The sequence below is a fragment of the Heterodontus francisci genome, chromosome 2 (assembly GCF_036365525.1).
Source record: "Heterodontus francisci isolate sHetFra1 chromosome 2, sHetFra1.hap1, whole genome shotgun sequence".
In the NCBI taxonomy this organism is placed as follows: domain Eukaryota; kingdom Metazoa; phylum Chordata; class Chondrichthyes; order Heterodontiformes; family Heterodontidae; genus Heterodontus; species Heterodontus francisci.
In genome coordinates this window covers 16614710-16631183 of record NC_090372.1, presented here as the reverse complement: position 1 = coordinate 16631183, position 16474 = coordinate 16614710, and the positions used below count along the sequence as shown (strand labels likewise).

General features: G+C 45.8%; 1 protein-coding gene across 2 annotated transcripts in view; it reads left to right on the top strand.

Annotated features, from left to right (window-relative positions):
* The window catches only part of glb1 (galactosidase, beta 1), a 99298-nt gene that overhangs the window by 47085 nt on the left and 35739 nt on the right, over nucleotides 1-16474 (top strand). Inside the window, exon 13 of one of the 2 annotated variants that reach the window (XM_068055106.1) lies at nucleotides 1603-1716. The exons of the other annotated variant lie outside the window; for it this stretch is intronic. Within the exon in view, the coding sequence (XP_067911207.1) occupies nucleotides 1603-1716 (114 nt within the window). The remainder of the gene's footprint in view (nucleotides 1-1602; nucleotides 1717-16474) is intronic. 2 annotated transcript variants of the gene reach the window in all.

Sequence of the window (16474 nt, the reverse complement as noted above, 5' to 3'; positions counted from 1 at the left end):
CCGGCGTTATTTGGATGCAGATGGGGAGATCGCTGAGGAAATCCCGCCACCCGTCTGTGCGGACTTGTGACCCACATTTGACCCCAGCATTGGGGCTTCCCGTCATTTGACAAATCCAACTGTATGTTTCTGCTTGGGAACTGACCTACACTGGAGGAGGCTCTGAAATACAGGCCTTTAACTCTTGTGGAGATTGCCATATCGGAACAAAGCAACAGCTCACTGTCACTCAGCAAAATTACAAAACAAAGCACAGCAACAGATATTTCACAGTGTAGTTAGTGAGCTTAAGGAGATTGAATTTTAAAAGACCATATACATTGCATGAGCCCTCTCCATTACCTCTACAAATGAAGCAAAAAAGAACAAAAAGCAGCACTACGAGTACTGGAAAATGAACCTTCAAAAATTAGAGATGTCTTGTTCCATCCCTCACACACCTTTGTTATTTGAGTGAGCGGAATGCATTGGGCAACCCACCATAGATAGATGACATGTTGCATTGTGCCTTATTTAACCCCCATACCCACATGCAGATTCAACAGTTTCAGGGTCAAGTCTGTTGAAAAATATCTGTAATCTATTCTATATTCTGTACATTGGAGTGTACAGTTGTTGAAAAATTTCACCTGCCTGTAGCTGGCGCTGTTAACTTTCATTGTGTTGCACCTTGCCTGTCACAGATATACCGAGCCACGTGTCTCACACAGTAGGTGATCTTATGTAATCAGGTGACCTGCTTTATCTTTTTAAAAAAAATATTAATTGGCACAATTTTAATGTGGATCTTCTCAATTTTAAATTGAACCTTCTATCCCAACTCTGGCTCTACTTTGCATTTCACAAAGCAATTTTTTTTTACTCACAGGTAAGTAATTTTAAACCGAATTTTCAGTTTAGAAATTTAAGATTATTTTTATTTTAGACCTTTTTGCAATCTATTTCTCCTTTTCTAGGTTTTGATTGTTCTATTGTTTAAATGTTTTAGCAAAGCTTCACTTTAGAATTGGAACATTACAGCGCAGTACAGGCCCTTCAGCCCTCGATGTTGCGCTGACCTGTGAAACCATCTGACATACACTATTCCATTTTCATCCATATGTCTATCCAATGACCACTTAAATGCCCTTTAAAGTTGGCGAGTCTACTACTGCTGCAGGCAGGGCGTTCCACGCCCCTACTACTCTCTGAGTAAAGAAGCTACCTCTGGCATCTGTCCTATATCTATCACCCCTCAACTTGAAGCTATGTCCCCTCGTGTTTGCCATCACCATCCGAGGAAAAAGACGCTCACTATCCACCCTATCTAACCCTCTGATTATCTTATATGTGCTGACCCCAATTTTATTCAAATAAGTGCAATTTTTTAAAGTACCTTAAGATATTAATAGTTTTCTTTCCTCAGTTGAGTCAGTGGTACACTTGTTTAGCCTCTGTCTGCACCCTCCACTCCCAAAGGGGCTGTTGTGTCTGATATTGTGCCTCCCCTGGTACCTGCTCCACAGTGCAGCTGTCATCTTACTCTTTCTCTTAGTCATAAAGCAACTGGACAATTTTTTTTACAACTTTGCTGAGCTGAATGTATTGTTTCCTTCTTCACAGTATTTTGGATATATGCTTTATCGAAATACCCTGCCAATGAATTGCACTGAGGCCACCCCACTGGCTTCACCCCAGAATGGTGTCCATGACCGAGCCTACATCATGGTGGACGGGGTAAGGTGTCTGTTGCTGTACCTGCTTATGATCTAAAGCTGCTTTTTTTCTTCCTTCCTGATAGCTTAAACCCATATTCTGGTCAAAACTAATGAGCTAAATCAGCCAGGATATTAGGTTATTCGAATATTGCATCGTATTTGAGAATAGTAGAGCAGTGGAGTATTAACTCCCAAATTTCTTAGGGAGCTCCACTGTAAAACTGCAGGGCCCCAGTTGCAAAGGGCCAAAGGGGACATAGCTAGTGCCTGCAGGGTGGGGATGCCTGGAAGCTGCTGATGCTGATCAGGCAATCCATTTTTTTTTTCTCTTCTAGTTCATGCAGCAGACAGGCACTGGAGATGCCTCCGTTGTGACAGGAATTCCTGCTTGGCCTCATACAAATTAGATGCTCTTCCACTGACTCTGTAAACTCTGATGCTGGAGGCATCTCAGTATAATGGCCAGGATTGCAACTCGCAGACTTTCAGAGCCTTATAGTACAACGGAACAACATACTTAAAAGTACTGTACACAGTTCTGGTCTCCAAGTTCTCAAAAGAGGCACTGGAGAAAGTGCAAAAAAGATTTACAAGAATGGTGCCAGAACTGAATAGATATACTTATCAGGAAAGACTGAGCAGGCTGGGGCTTTTTTTCTCTCGGAAAGAAGACCGAAGGGTGACTTGATAGAGGGCTTTAAAATCACAAATGGGTTGGATAGGGTAGATGTAGGGAAAATATTTCCACTTGTGGGGGAGAGATGCTGGCGTTCGGAGTTGGTGCGTAGACGCACATGATGTTAACCGTGCCTCCATCGGGTGATAACCGCAGGGAGATGAGGCACTCCAAGGTTGCTACAGGTGCTCAATTGACGGTCAACCAGTTGCTCACTGAAGTCTACACCGTTCTCACGGTGATCTTCACTCTTTCCATGCCAGTCAAAGGTGTAATCAGCCTCTCGCGTAGAGCCTGTCTCAGCTAATCTGGTTTCTTGTAGAACGTCAATGTCGACACCGAGCCTATGTAGCTCATGGTCAATCAGGCTGTCTTGCGTACACCAGCTGTGGAGCATCCTCACATTCCAGCTTCCAAAACGAAAAGTGACCTTTCTTTGTTTGCTGTGTAGCCTAGGCATAGTTTCAGGAGGTGTAGACTTGCCCAGCATCTGCACACGCCTCTCGACCCTGTAGGTTGGTGTCCAGAGGAAAGACGCACGCCTATATGTTGGTTGCAGGAGATGCCGGCAGGTGCCAACTTGAGGGACACACCAATCGCCTCAAGAAGGCCATAGGCTGCCTAGTGAACAGAAGGGCACCAGGCAAGGATTGAATCCCAGCCCAGCTGCTCAACCATAGAAAGTCCCATCTGTTTCCACACCTTTATGACCTCCTTCACTGCTGGAAAGTAGGCTGTGTTCCACAGGAGATGTGTGATGCCAAAATCATCACACTATACAAAAACAAAAGTGACATAAGAGACTGCAACAACTACAGAGGTATCTCAGTCATGGGGAAGGCCTTTGCTGGGGTCATACTTAAAAGACTCCATTTACTTGCAGACTGAGTGTACCTGGAAGTACAGTGTAGTTTTCATGCTAGCTGGTCTACTGTGGATATGATCCTCTCCATACACCAGCTACAAGAGAAGTGTAGGGAACAGTATACCCCTTTACCTTACAAGTCTTCAGAAGAAGGAATTTTCCTCCACACAAGATCAGGTGGCAGGTTGTTCAACCTTGCCCGTCTTAGAGCGAAGACCAAAGTACGGAAAGTCCTAATCAGGGAACTCCTCTTTGCTGACGATGCTGCATTAACATCTCACACTGAAGAGTGTCTGCAGAGACTCATCGACAGGATTATGGCTGCCTGCAACGAATTTGGCCTAACCATCAGCCTCAAGAAAATGAACATCATGGAACAGGACGTCATAAATTCTCCATTCGTCAATATCGGCGACTGCGCTCTGGAAGTGGTTCAAGAGTTCACCTACCTACGCTCAACTATCACCAGTTACCTGTCTCTCAATGCAGAAATCAACAAGCGCATGGGCACTGACACGGAACACAAAAGTCCGAGTGCATCAAGCCTGTGTCCTCAGTACCTTGCTCTACGGCAGAGAGGCCCGGACAACGTATGTCAGCCAAGAACGACGTCTCAATTCATTCCATCTTTGCTGCCTCTGGAGAATCCTTGGCATCAGGTGGCAGGACTGTATCTCCAATACAGAAGTCCTCGAGGTGGCCAACATCCCCAGCATATACACCGTACTGAGCCAGCGGCACTTGAGATGACTTGGCCATGTGAGCCGCATGGAAGATGGCAGGATCCCCAATGACACATTGTACAGCGAGCTCGTCACTGGTATCAGACCCACCGGCCGTCCATGACTCCGCTTTAAAGACGTCTGCAAACGTGACATGAAGTCCTGTGACATTGATCACGAGTCGTGGGAGTCAGTTGCCAGCGATCACCAGAGCTGGCGGGCAACCATAAAGGCAGGGCTAAAGTGTGGCGAGTCGAAGAGATTTAGCAGTTGGCAGGAAAAAAGACGGAAGCGCAAGGGGAGAGCCAACTGTGTAACAGCCCCGACAACCAGTTTTATCTGCAGCGCCTGTGGAAGAGTCTGTCACTCTAGAATTGGCCTTTATAGCCACTCCAGGCACTGCTTCACAAACCACTGACCACCTCCAGGCGCTTACCCATTGTCTCTCGAGACAAGGAGGCCAAAGAAGAAGAAGAATAGATCTCACTAAGGCATTTGACACCGTCAGCAGAGCAGGGCTGTACAAGATTTTGGGAAACATTGGCTGTCCACCAAAGCTCCTCAGTCTCATCCGCTCCTTCCAGGACAACATGCACTGCACTGTACAGTTTGATGGCTCCACTTCTGACAGTTTCAGAGTGAAGAATGGAGTGAAACATGGTTGTGTCGTAGCCCCCACTTTGGCATCTTCTTCATGCTCCTGACCTTTGCCTTCCCTGCAGATGTGAAAGGAGTCTATTTGCACACTAGGTCAGATATCAAGGCAGAAAGCGAAGGCAAAAAATATCATGTCCTGATCGGCGAACTCCTCTACGCTGGTGATTCTGCTCTAGTTGCTCAGATGGAAACTCAGCTACAAAGACTCATAGAATGTCTCTCCTGTACAAACAAAGAAAGAACAAAGAACAGTACAGCACAGGAACAGGCCATTCGGCCCTCCAAGCCTGCGCCGATCTTGATGCCTGCCAAAACTAACACCTTCTGCACTTCCGGGGCCCATATCCCTCTATTCCCTTCCTATTCATGTATTTGTCAAGATGTCTCTTAAACGTTGCTATCGTATCTGCTTCCACCACCTCCCCTGGCAGCAAGTTCCAGGCACTCACCACCCTCTGTGTAAAAAAAAAACTTGCCTCGCACATCCCCTCTAAACTTTGCCCCTCGCACCTTAAACCTATGTCCCCTAGTAACTGACTATTCCACCCTGGGAAAAAGCTTCTGACTATCCACTCTGTCCATGCCGCTCATAACTTTGTAAACCGTTATCATGTTGCCCCTCCACCTCCGTCGTTCCAGTGAAAACAATCCGAGTTTTTCCAACCTCTCCTCATAGCTAATGCCCTCCAGACCAGGCAACATCCTGGTAAACCTCCTCTGTACCCTCTCCAAAGCCTCCACGTCCTTCTGGTAGTGTGGCGACCAAAATTGCACGCAATATTCTAAGTGTGGCCTAACTAAGGTTCTGTAACTTGTTCTCCTTGACTATAAGTGTCAAGAAAACTGTGGTCATGGGATGAGGTGTTGCACCTGCACCCCTGATTACACTAAATAACACCCTATTGGAAGTGATTAGCAAATGCTGCTCCCTTGGGTCCACGGTGACAGACAGTCTATCCCTTGATGCAGAGCTTGACACACGCATAGGGAAAGCAGCTACCACCTTTGCCCGACTCGTGAAACGCGCATGGGATAACACCAAGGACCAAGCTGATGGTTTATAAGGCCTATGTTCTCAGCACCTTGCTGTATGGCTGAGGAACCTTCCCTGTGGGGAAGCCCAAAGCTCGGGACCATAAATATCAATTAGGAATTCAGGAGGAACTTCTTGGAAGTGAGTGGTTAAAATGCGGAACTCACTACTACAAGAAGTAGTTGAGGCGAATAGCATAGATTAATTTAAAGGAAAGCCAGATTAACACTAGGCAGAAAGGACTTGAAGGTTATGCTGAGAAAGTTAGATGAAGAGGGGTAGGAGCATAAACACTAGCGTGAACCAATTAGCTGGCCTGTTTCTGTGCTGTAAAAATGTTAGATTTTTACTCTCCCATAGATATGCTAATTATGCACAACAACAGTATCAGTTTACTCGGAACAAATTGATAAACCATCAAATGTTTTGGGGTTGAACTTTCACAGAGGTTCTCCCGCTCAACTGGTGTAACTTCAGTGGAGGTTCCACATAAACTGCATTCTTGGCTTTTTGCTTATTTCCTGCCACAGTTACAGTGGTCGATTTGCGGTGTTTGAGATGTACGAATGTTGCGTGCCTAAACCTTTTGGCCATTGATCCTTGCTGCCCAGGTGGGAATTGTGACTGCTGAGGAGATGGGTCACGTTTTAAATTTTAGGTAAGACCTGATTGAGCTGATGGCCCCCACTCGGCATCACTGGTACCAGCTGATAAAACACTCTATGCACGTGAACAAGCTTCATTCTCGAATATTTTTCTACTGCTCTTAGTGCAAAGTACCTGATGTACGAAGCATGTCTGTGGGTCGGATTCATAATTTTGGACTGCAGTAGCCAATGACGGAATCCTAATTGCCAATTGGGTTGGGGGAGGTGAGAGCGCCAGGTAATTTTTTTCAATCAAGCTCTCTCCTTCACTGACCCTTAAAGGTGGTGGTGACTAGAGTGCTGCTCTGAGGCCTTGGAATCTAAGCAATTCTCTCAGTCTTGGTAAGCTTTGCACATATTTGTGTGCAAGCTCCCAATGCCTTTAGTGTTAATTGACTGCATTGTGCTGTACAGAATCCATTGGACTATTGAGGACCTCAGGTCTTCTGTACATGATTATAGAGGAAATGTTTTATCAATACTTACATCTTTAATATCAAGTGGCAGGATTTTGCTCATCACTTTAATTTGCTCATTGTCAGCCTATATCCTCTGGGTTGCGAGTGTGAGGCTGGCAAAGCAACAAGGAGCTGGTCTGTCTTATTTAGTCAAGTGACTCAAAGCAATTACCTTCGCTGTATTGATTCTTGATTCAATCACTTCAGGCCTATGGGCTACAGCCTTATTATAGACTGTTGCAGGTCTAAAGTCCACAGATGTACATTAGGGATGATTTTGTACAGTCATTCCTAATGTCTGGTTTTTCAGAGCTGACCTTGCTTTGTATTAAAGATCAATGATATGATATTGTATCTGTTAATTGACATTGCAGCATGGTCTGTCCAAACCTGGGCAATGCTGTATTATCAATAATGCATCTTGGACAGGCATTCCAGTTTGGAGATAGTGAGGAATCACTTATGGGAGTGCCCTTTGCAGATGAATATAAGGAAAGTGTTTGCTGGAGTCTGAAAACTATAATGGTATTAGTGATCACATGTTCTGCAAAGATCGCATAAAAGTATATATTTGTTGGATTTTTGGACCTGCTTCTCATTATTAATTATTCCCCCACTGACAATTTTCTGAGTGCCGCACTGTCGGTAGTGCCGTCTTTCAGATAAAACGTTCAAAATCAAGGTCCCATCTGCCCCCTCAAGTGGATGTAAAAGATCCCATGTCAAAGAACAGCAGGGGTGTTACCCTTGGTGTCCTGACCAATGTTTATCCCTCAAACAACATCACAAAAACAGGTTACTGAGTCTTTCTCACATTGCTGCTTGTGGGAACTTCTGCACGAACTGTCTGCCGCATTTCCTACATTACCACAGTGACTATACTTCAAAACGTATTTCATCAGCTGCAAAGTGCTTTAGGAAGTACTGTGGTTGTGAAAGATGCTATATAAATGCAAGACATTCTTTTCTCTTTTTTGGAACCCACATTTGCAACACAACTGTTGCGTGTTCTGTTGCTTTTTTTTTTAAAAGAGTGGAATCTAGTCTTATCCCATATACACATTGGGCGGAATCTAGTGCACTTTAAGGAGTAGTTGAGAGGCTGGACCATTTCTGGGACCCGACATTGCACTGGCACTCGGCATGCCCACCTGGGAGACCTTCCCGAGGGCGGCCAATTAAGAGGCCACCTCCAGGCCCACCATCCAATCTGGGATGGCGGGTAGGTTCCTGAGGCTGGAAGCCCAATCAGAAGGCCTGGATCCTTGGAAGGACAGCAGAGGTCAGCACTGCCACTATCAGAGGGGGAATGCGAGGGCGCCTCCATTTTGAGGGATCCTCTGAAGAGGCCTGGATTTGTTTAAGAAAAACACTGGCCACAGCTGGGAGGCCAACCTTGTGGAGGGGAAACCCCTCCTCAGGAAGGCCAGCAGCTGTGGCCCACTGAATGCTGCAGCTGCATTGGGAGAAAGGTGAGTGTAGGAGGCCTCGTGAGCCCTCCGGGCCAGCCACTGGCAAGCCACCTCCAGGCACCTGCCAGGCTTAGCCCTTAATGTAGGTGGGGGGCCCAGCCCACAAATGGGCTGTTAATGATGCAGATTGGCTCCCTGCCGCTGCCGGGAGAGTAGTCTCTGCCAGTGATACTGATCTCTGGGAAGGTCACCAGAGGTGGGAACGCAGCAGCCCCCTGACTCGATGCGAACCTCTGTGAAATTCCTCCTGGCCCCACCTTCTGAGGGGTCTAGGAAGATTCCATCCACTGAGCAGAATCTTATCAGCCACTCAAAGGCAGGAAGGTGGGGAATTTTTGGAAGTTGCGCATTGGGCCATCTCTCTTCCTCTTTGTTTTATTTGCTTTCTACTTGTCACATTTTAAGAAATCTTTGTTCCTTTTTTCTCATTACCATTTCCTAACTTTGCGTAAGGTTGTCACTCTTATCACATAATCTGATCTCTGAGTTCTCAGAAATCACTTGAATTTTTTTATACATTCAAGGGATGTGGGCGTCACTGGCCAGGCCAACATTTATTGTCAATCTCTAATTGCCCTTGAGAAGGTGGTGGTGAGCTGCCTTCTTGAACCGCTCCATTCCATGTGAGGTAGGTACATCCATGGTGCTGTTCAGGAGGGAGTTCCAGGATTTTGCCCCAGCGACAGTGAAGGAACGGCGATATAATTCCAAGTCAGGATGGCGTGTGACTTGGAGGGGAACTTGTGGTGTTCCCATGCATCTGCTGCCCTTGCCCTTCTAGGTGGTAGAGATTTTGAGTCTGGAAGGTGCTGCCTAAGGAGCCTTGATGTGTTGCTGCAGTGCATCTTGTAGCTGGTACACCCTGCTGCCAGTGTGCGATGGTGGTGGAGGGAGTGAATGTTTGTAGATGGGGTGCTAGTCAAGCGGACTGCTTTGTTCTGGATGGTGTCAAACTTCGAGTGTTGTTGGAGCTGCACCCATCCAGGCAAGTGGAGAGTATTCCATCACACTCCTGACTTGTGCTTTGTAAATGCTGGGAAATCAGGAGGTGAGTTACTCACTGTAGAATTCCTAGCCTCTGACCTGCTCTTGTAGCCACGGTATTTATATGACTACTCCAGTTCAGTTTCTGGTCAATGGTAACCCCCAGGATCTTGATAGTGGGGGATTCAACAATCATAATGCCATTGAATGTCAAGGGAAGATGGTTAAATTCTCTCTTGTTGGAGATGGTCATTGCCTGGCACGTGTGGCGTGAATGTTACTTGCCACTTATCAGCCTAAGCCTGGATATTATCCCGGTCTTGTCGCATTTGTACACTGACTGCTTCAGTATATGAGGAGTTGCAAATGGTGCCAAACATTGCGCAATCATCAGCGAACATCCCCACTTATGATCTTATGATGGAGGGAAGGTCATTGATGAAGCAGCTGAAGATGTTTGGGCCCAGGACACTACCCTGAGGAACTCCTGCAGCGATGTCCTGGAGCTGACATGATTGACCTCCAACAACCACAACCATCTTCCTTTGTGCTAGGTATGACTCCAACCAGCAGAGAGTTTTCCCCCTGATTCCCATTGACTCCAGTTTTGCTAGGGCTCCTTGATGCCATACTCTGTCAAATGCTGCCTTGATGACAAGGGCAGTCACTCTCACCTCACTACTTGTTCAGCTTTTTTGCCCATGTTTGAACCAATGAGATCAGGAGCTGAGTGGCCCTGGCGGAACCCAAACTGAGTGTCACTAAGCAGGGTATTGCTAAGCAAGTGCTGCTTGAAAGCACTGTCGACGACCCCTTCCATCACTTCACTGATCGAGAGTAGACTGATGGGGCTGTAATTGGCTGGGTTGGATTTGTCCTGCTTTTTGTGTACAGGACAAACCTGGGCAATTTTCCAGATTGCCGGGTAGATGCAGTGTTGTAGCTGTACTGGAACAACTTGGCTAAGGGTGCGGCAAATTCTGGAGCACAGGTCTTCAGTACTATTGCTGGAATATTGTCAGGACTCATAGCCTTTGCGGTATCCAGTGCCTTAAGTCGTTTATTGATATCATGCGGAGTGAATCAAATTGGCTGATGTCTGGCATCTGTAATGCTGGGGACTTCAGGAGGAGGCCGAGATGGATCATCAACTTGGCACTCCTGGCTGAAGATTGTTGCAAATGCTTCAGCCTTATTTTTTGCACTGATGTGCTGGGCTCCCTATCATTGAGGATGGGGATATTTGTGGAGCCACCTCCTCCAGTTAGTTATTTAATTGTCCACCACCACTCATGACTGGATGTGGCAGTACTGCAGAGCTTAGATCTGATCCGTTGATTGTGGGATCGCTTAGCTCTGTCTATCGCATGCTGCTTAGGCTGTTTGCCATGCAAGTAGTCCCGGGCTGTAGCTTCACCAGGTTGACACCTCATTTTGAAGTCTGCCTGGTGCTGCTCCTGGCATGCCCTCCCGCACTCTCCATTCAACCAGTGTTGGACCCCCAGCTTGATGGTAATGGTAGAGTGGGGGATATGTCGGGCCATGAGGTTACAGATTGTGGTTGAGTACAATTCTGCTGCTGCTGATGGCCCACAGCGCCTCATGGATGCCCAGTTTTGCTTTGCTAGATCTGTTCGAAATCTATCCCATTTAGCACAGTGATAGTGCCACACAACACAATTGTGGGTATCCTCAATGTGAAGATGGGACGTGGTCTCCACAAGGACTGTGCGGTGGTCACTCCTGCCAGTACCGTCATGGACAGATGCATCTGCAGCAGGCAGATTAGTGAGGATGAGGTCAAGTATATTTTTCCCCCTTGTTCGTTCCCTCACCACCTGCCACTGACCCAGGCTAGCAGCTATGTCCTTTAGGACTGGGCAAGTTTGGTCAGTAGTGTTGCTACCGAGCCACTCTTGGTGATGGACATTGAAGTCCCCCATCCAGAGTACATTTTGCACCCTTGCCACCCTCAGTGCTTCCTCTAAGTGGTGTTCAACATGGAGGAGTATTGACTCATCAGCTGAGGGAGGGCGGTGGGTGATAATCAGCAGGAGGTTTGCTTGCCCATGTTTGACCTGATGTCATGAGACTTCATGGGGTCCAGAGTCGATGTTGAGGACTCCCAGGGAAACTCCCTCCCAGCTGCATACCATTGTGTCGCCACCTCTGCTGGGCTTGTCCTGCCAGTGGGGCAGGACATATCCGGGGATGGTGTTTACGGTGTCTGGGACATTGTCTGTAAGGTATGATTCGGTGAATATGACTATGCTACTTAACTACTCTGTGGGACAGCTCTCCCAACTTTGGCACAAGCCCCCAAATGTTAGTAAGGAGGACTTTGCAGGGTCGACAGGGCTGGGTTTGCCGTTATCGTTTCCGGTGCCTAGGTCGATGCCGAGTGGTCTGTCCGGTTTCATTCCTTATTGACTTTGTAGCGGTTTGATACAACTGAGTGGCTTGCTAGGCCATTTCAGAGGGCATGTAAGAGTCAACCACATTGCTGTGGGTCTGGAGTCACATGTAGGCCAGAAGATTTCCTTCCGTAAAGGACAGTAGTGAACCAGATTTATTAATTGAATTCAAATTCCACCTTCTACTGTGGTGAGATTCGAACCCATGTCCCCAGAGCAATACCCTGGGTCTCTGGTCCAGTGACAATACCACGTTTTATTTTAGTAACTGAAATTTCTCATGGCCAAAATAAAGGTTTAAACAAAATTGAAAAATTGCCAGTTTCACAATAAATTTATCATTGAAGTGTTTTTTAATGCCTCCATTAAAGTTTTTAACCTGAAGGCCTCGGCTTGTATGAAAATCCTGGGCTTGAACTGTCTGTTTTTACTCCAACGGTTAAGGCTGAGCTTTTAATCGTGCTGCACTATCAAGGATCTATCCTTGTCTTCCTCCTATTTCTTGTCTATGTGCTGCCGCTCGGCAACATTGTCCAAAAGCACAGCGTTCATTTTCACGTGTACGCTGACACCCAGCTCTACCTCACCACCACTTCTCTCAACACCTTCACTGTTGGGAAGACTGAAGCCATTGTTCACAGTGCCTGCTCCAAACTCCGTTCCCTAGCTACCGACTCCATCACTGTCCCGGCAACAATCTGAGACTAATGCAGTCCATTTGCAACATTGATGTCATATTTGACCCCCGAGATGAGCTTCCAACCACATATTCGCGCCATTACTCAGACCCCCTATTTCCACCTCCGTAACATTGCCCAACTTCTCCTATCTCAGTTCATCTGTTGCCGTACCCTCATTCATGCCTTCATTACCTCTAGACTTGACTATTCCAACACATTCCAGGCTGGTCTCCCACATTCTACCCTCTGTTAATTTAAGGTCGTTCAATATTCTGCTGCCCATGTCTTAACTCGCATCAAGTCCCGTTCACCCATCACCCTTGTGCTCGCTGACCCACATTGGCTCCCAGTCAAGCAACATCTCTATTTTAAAATTCTCATCTTGATTTACGAATCTCTCCATTACCTCACCCCTCCCAATCTCTAATCTCCTCCATCCCCACAACTCTCTGAGATATCTGCTTTCCTCAAAATCTGGGCTCTTGAGTATCCCCTATTTTAATCACTACACCGTTGGGTGGCCACACCTTCAGTTTTTTGAGCCCTAAACTCTGGAAAACTCTCCCTAGAAATCCCCACCTCACTTTAATCCTTTAAGACCCTCCTTAAAGTATACCTCTTTGATCAAGTTTTGTACTTGTCTGATCTAATGGTTGGAATCTCACCGCCTTTAAAGGTTTTCCGAGGTTGGGACCAAAAGTGGGAGCGGACTCTGCTAGTGGTGCCTGGCCGCCCACCAGTGCGATCTTACTGGAAACGGCCAATTAAGAGGCTGCATCTGGGAGCGCTGTCCAATTAAGGACAGCGAGGCGGCACAGGCACCTGATTGGTCCAGTGGGAGGGCCCGCAGTGATGTCCTGCCAGCAGCCTCCTTGAGAGGCAGGCGCTGCTTCAACAGGTAGGAGAATGCGAGGGGGCAGATGTGTAAAATTAATTGTGGCCACAATGGCCAGGCCTTTATCGTGGGGCGTTTGGGTTGGCAGTGGGGGAGGAAGATTGCCCTCCACAGGGTGGCCTGTGGCCGCAGCTGTTATTCGGTAGCAAAAGCAGCTCCGGGGTGGGGGTTAAACAAAGGAGGCATTGCTGGTCCTCCAGCCTACCATCTTCAGGGAGCCTCCTGGGCTTTGCCCGCAGGGTGGGGCCTCTGTTGCCAGTCAGATACCGGTGATGTCGTCAAACTGGCTGCAAGTGGCCAGTTAATTGGCACTAATTATCCACCTGCTGCTGCCAGGCAGGTAGCTGTTCCCTTCGCTCACCTGCCTCCAGCAGGATCGCCCGGAAGTGGGAAAGCCTCAGCCCGTCTACCCGACGGTAACCTTTTGGATTCCCCTCCATGGGTCTCATAAGATTCTGCCCGATAACTCCTTATGTGGCATGGTGTCACTTCCTGTTTTATAATGCTCCTGTAAAATGCCTTGGGACATTTTGCTACGTTAAGGTGCTGTACAAATATAAGTTGTTGCACATTTTGTGGATGAGCAGTTGACAGAATTTTCCACAATTCAGTTTCTGCTGAAAGGTCAGTGTCCTTGGTAATAACACAGCATGTTTCTGAAGTCCTTGGGCAACTTTAAACATTAACTTTGGATGAACACTGCACAGAAGTAAACTGTAAGCGGCATATGAAAGCATAATTCATAGAGTATTTCAATGTTAATGCTGTGCTGTTAATGCTGAAACTGATTGATTGAAAATGGCAACAGTTGAAGAAAAGGTAAACAGTGGCAAATCTGATTGAACGAAGCATCACGAAAGACAGTGGTTATTTTGAAGCCTGGAAATCTGAACTGTATTCTGTTAAAACATTATGAACTACGATTTCAAATGGATGCCTACATCCCAGGAACGAATTTAAAAAAAAAAAAGTAATTTACAGTTCGTTTCTATCCTGTGTACATTGAGTTATTAACGATTAAAGATCGGATGGACTTTCTAAACATTATGCAGTCCTTTAAGGAAATTGCCAGTTGAATGTTGAAGGCAGCTGATGATCTCACCTGCATTTTGTGAACAGTTTAAAAAGGTATTTGCTAATTGTTTACACCTTTTGAGAAAGAGATTCTAAATTCGAACACTAGACACTGAGAGATGGAGAGAACGACAAATAGACAGGAGATCAAGCAGACTGCTCCTTTCTATTGTAATTTGATTATTTTGTGGAATTTTGACAGTTTAGCAATCCTCTGCGGGAAATGGATAAGAAAGGATGGTGTAAAGAAAAAGGAGAGGAGGTAGGAAGAGAAAGATGGAGATAGAGAAGAGGAGAGATTAAGCAGTGAGTGTGGGAGGAGATCGGAAGGAAGCCACTGAGAACTGCCATCACCCCAAAGTCCGCCTTTAATATATTTGATTCCTTTCCCCATCTCACAATCTCCCATCCCATCCAAAAGTATATTGGGAAAGAAAAGGAAAGAGATGCAGAAGAGGATAGAGAGAGAGGAGCAAAAGGGTTAAGGAGAGAAAGCGAAGCTGAAGAGGAGAATCAGCAACAGGTATCAAAGATAGGCAAGAGTGTGACGATATTATTTAACATACTGCTGCACCATCATGGAAGACGGGCTAGTGATGTATTAAAAATCACATCTGCACATACTGCTGGTCAACCTTTTCTACAATGAATTCCTATTTCCACCTTTATCATGGACTCCCTTTGGGCATCCTCGCCCAGTGCACTTGCTACTATTCAGTCAGCTGCACTGATGATAATACATTTCTTTGTGCAAAAATTTTCAAAGCTATTTCCTAAAATTAGAGGGGCATATTTCTTTAAGTTAGCATTATTCAAGTTAAATTTAAATTGCATTTTTAAACAGAGAGGCTATTTATGAGGGGCAAAGAAAGGATACATGATATTCATTTTTATCTACCCTGTACTCTCGCCCACCCCTTCCTTCCTTAACACAACTTCACACCCATCCTTCCTCTACCTACTCATAATGATCACCCACCCCTCTCCCTATTTTGTATTGTAGGGTTGCATCAGTCCTTCCTTTCTTCCTTTTTTTAAAAAAATTGACTCATTTCAATATTGGTAAAAAATTATACTCACTTTGCAAAATACATATCCAAAAACATCATAAGTCAAAAAAGATAAGACAAATGGAATATAACAGATGTTCAGTTATGGAAAGATTACAGCAAGTTGTTGAAACAATATACAGAAAAGGCACATCAAGATCCTGGTGTCTGGCACACTGGGGTCTTTTCCATACATCTTAAAGTTAGCTTTTCTTAACCAAAAAATAGCTGCAGCATTGTCAACAGCACCAAGTTTGGGGTATATTTGTTAGAGTGTTTACAACTGAATGTTTAAAAGTTATCAAAAAATATAACTGTTGATTGTTTCTGCTTTCGAAACATCGACAACCAATCAATTGATAAAGCTGCCTACTTGTCATTTTAAAAAGGTAGAGCAAATTATATTTAAAGTTTGTTGTTTGTTGATTACCTTTCTGACATTTAAATGTTTGATTTGAATTTTTTTTTTTAAACACCTGGGCCGCTGCTTTGAAATTGTGACTGACCACTTCCTCAGTATAGTTCAAATTAAACTTTGTTTTTCTCTATTTTTACTTGACACACTGCACTGAAATTAAAATGCGGAGAGATAAAAGATGCAATAAAAAAGGCATCAAATACCAAACACAGTTAAAATTAAGCTTAAATACAGTAAACGAGTTGAGAAAATGAACAATTTGTATTTACATAGCATCTCTAATGTAGAAAAAGGTCCCAAGGGGAAAATATTGACACCAAGGGACCAGTCTTTAAATGGTTGTGGAGGCAGACAGGCCTCTTATTGCCCTCCAGCCTTGGGAGCCCTCCCACTGTCCTTAATTGGCCAGTGAGCAGGCACCCTGGCCACTCACTGGCCAGCTGATCAAAAATCACGTCAGGCCTCAGGTGCCGACGCAATATGGGGTCGGGACCCGGAAGTCCTCCTAACATCAGGGTCCTGACCCCGGAAGAAAAATCCAGCTCCTAGTCAAAGAATGAGATGTTGGGAGAGGAGATCAAAATTATGGTAAAAGAGGTTGGCTTTAAGGAGGAGAGAGAGGTGGAGTGGTTGAAGGAAGGAATTCCAGAGCTTGAGGAGGACTAGATGGCTGAATGCCAGGCTGGCAGTGGTAGGGCAAAGGGAATGTGTAAGAACCCAGAGTTTGAGAAAT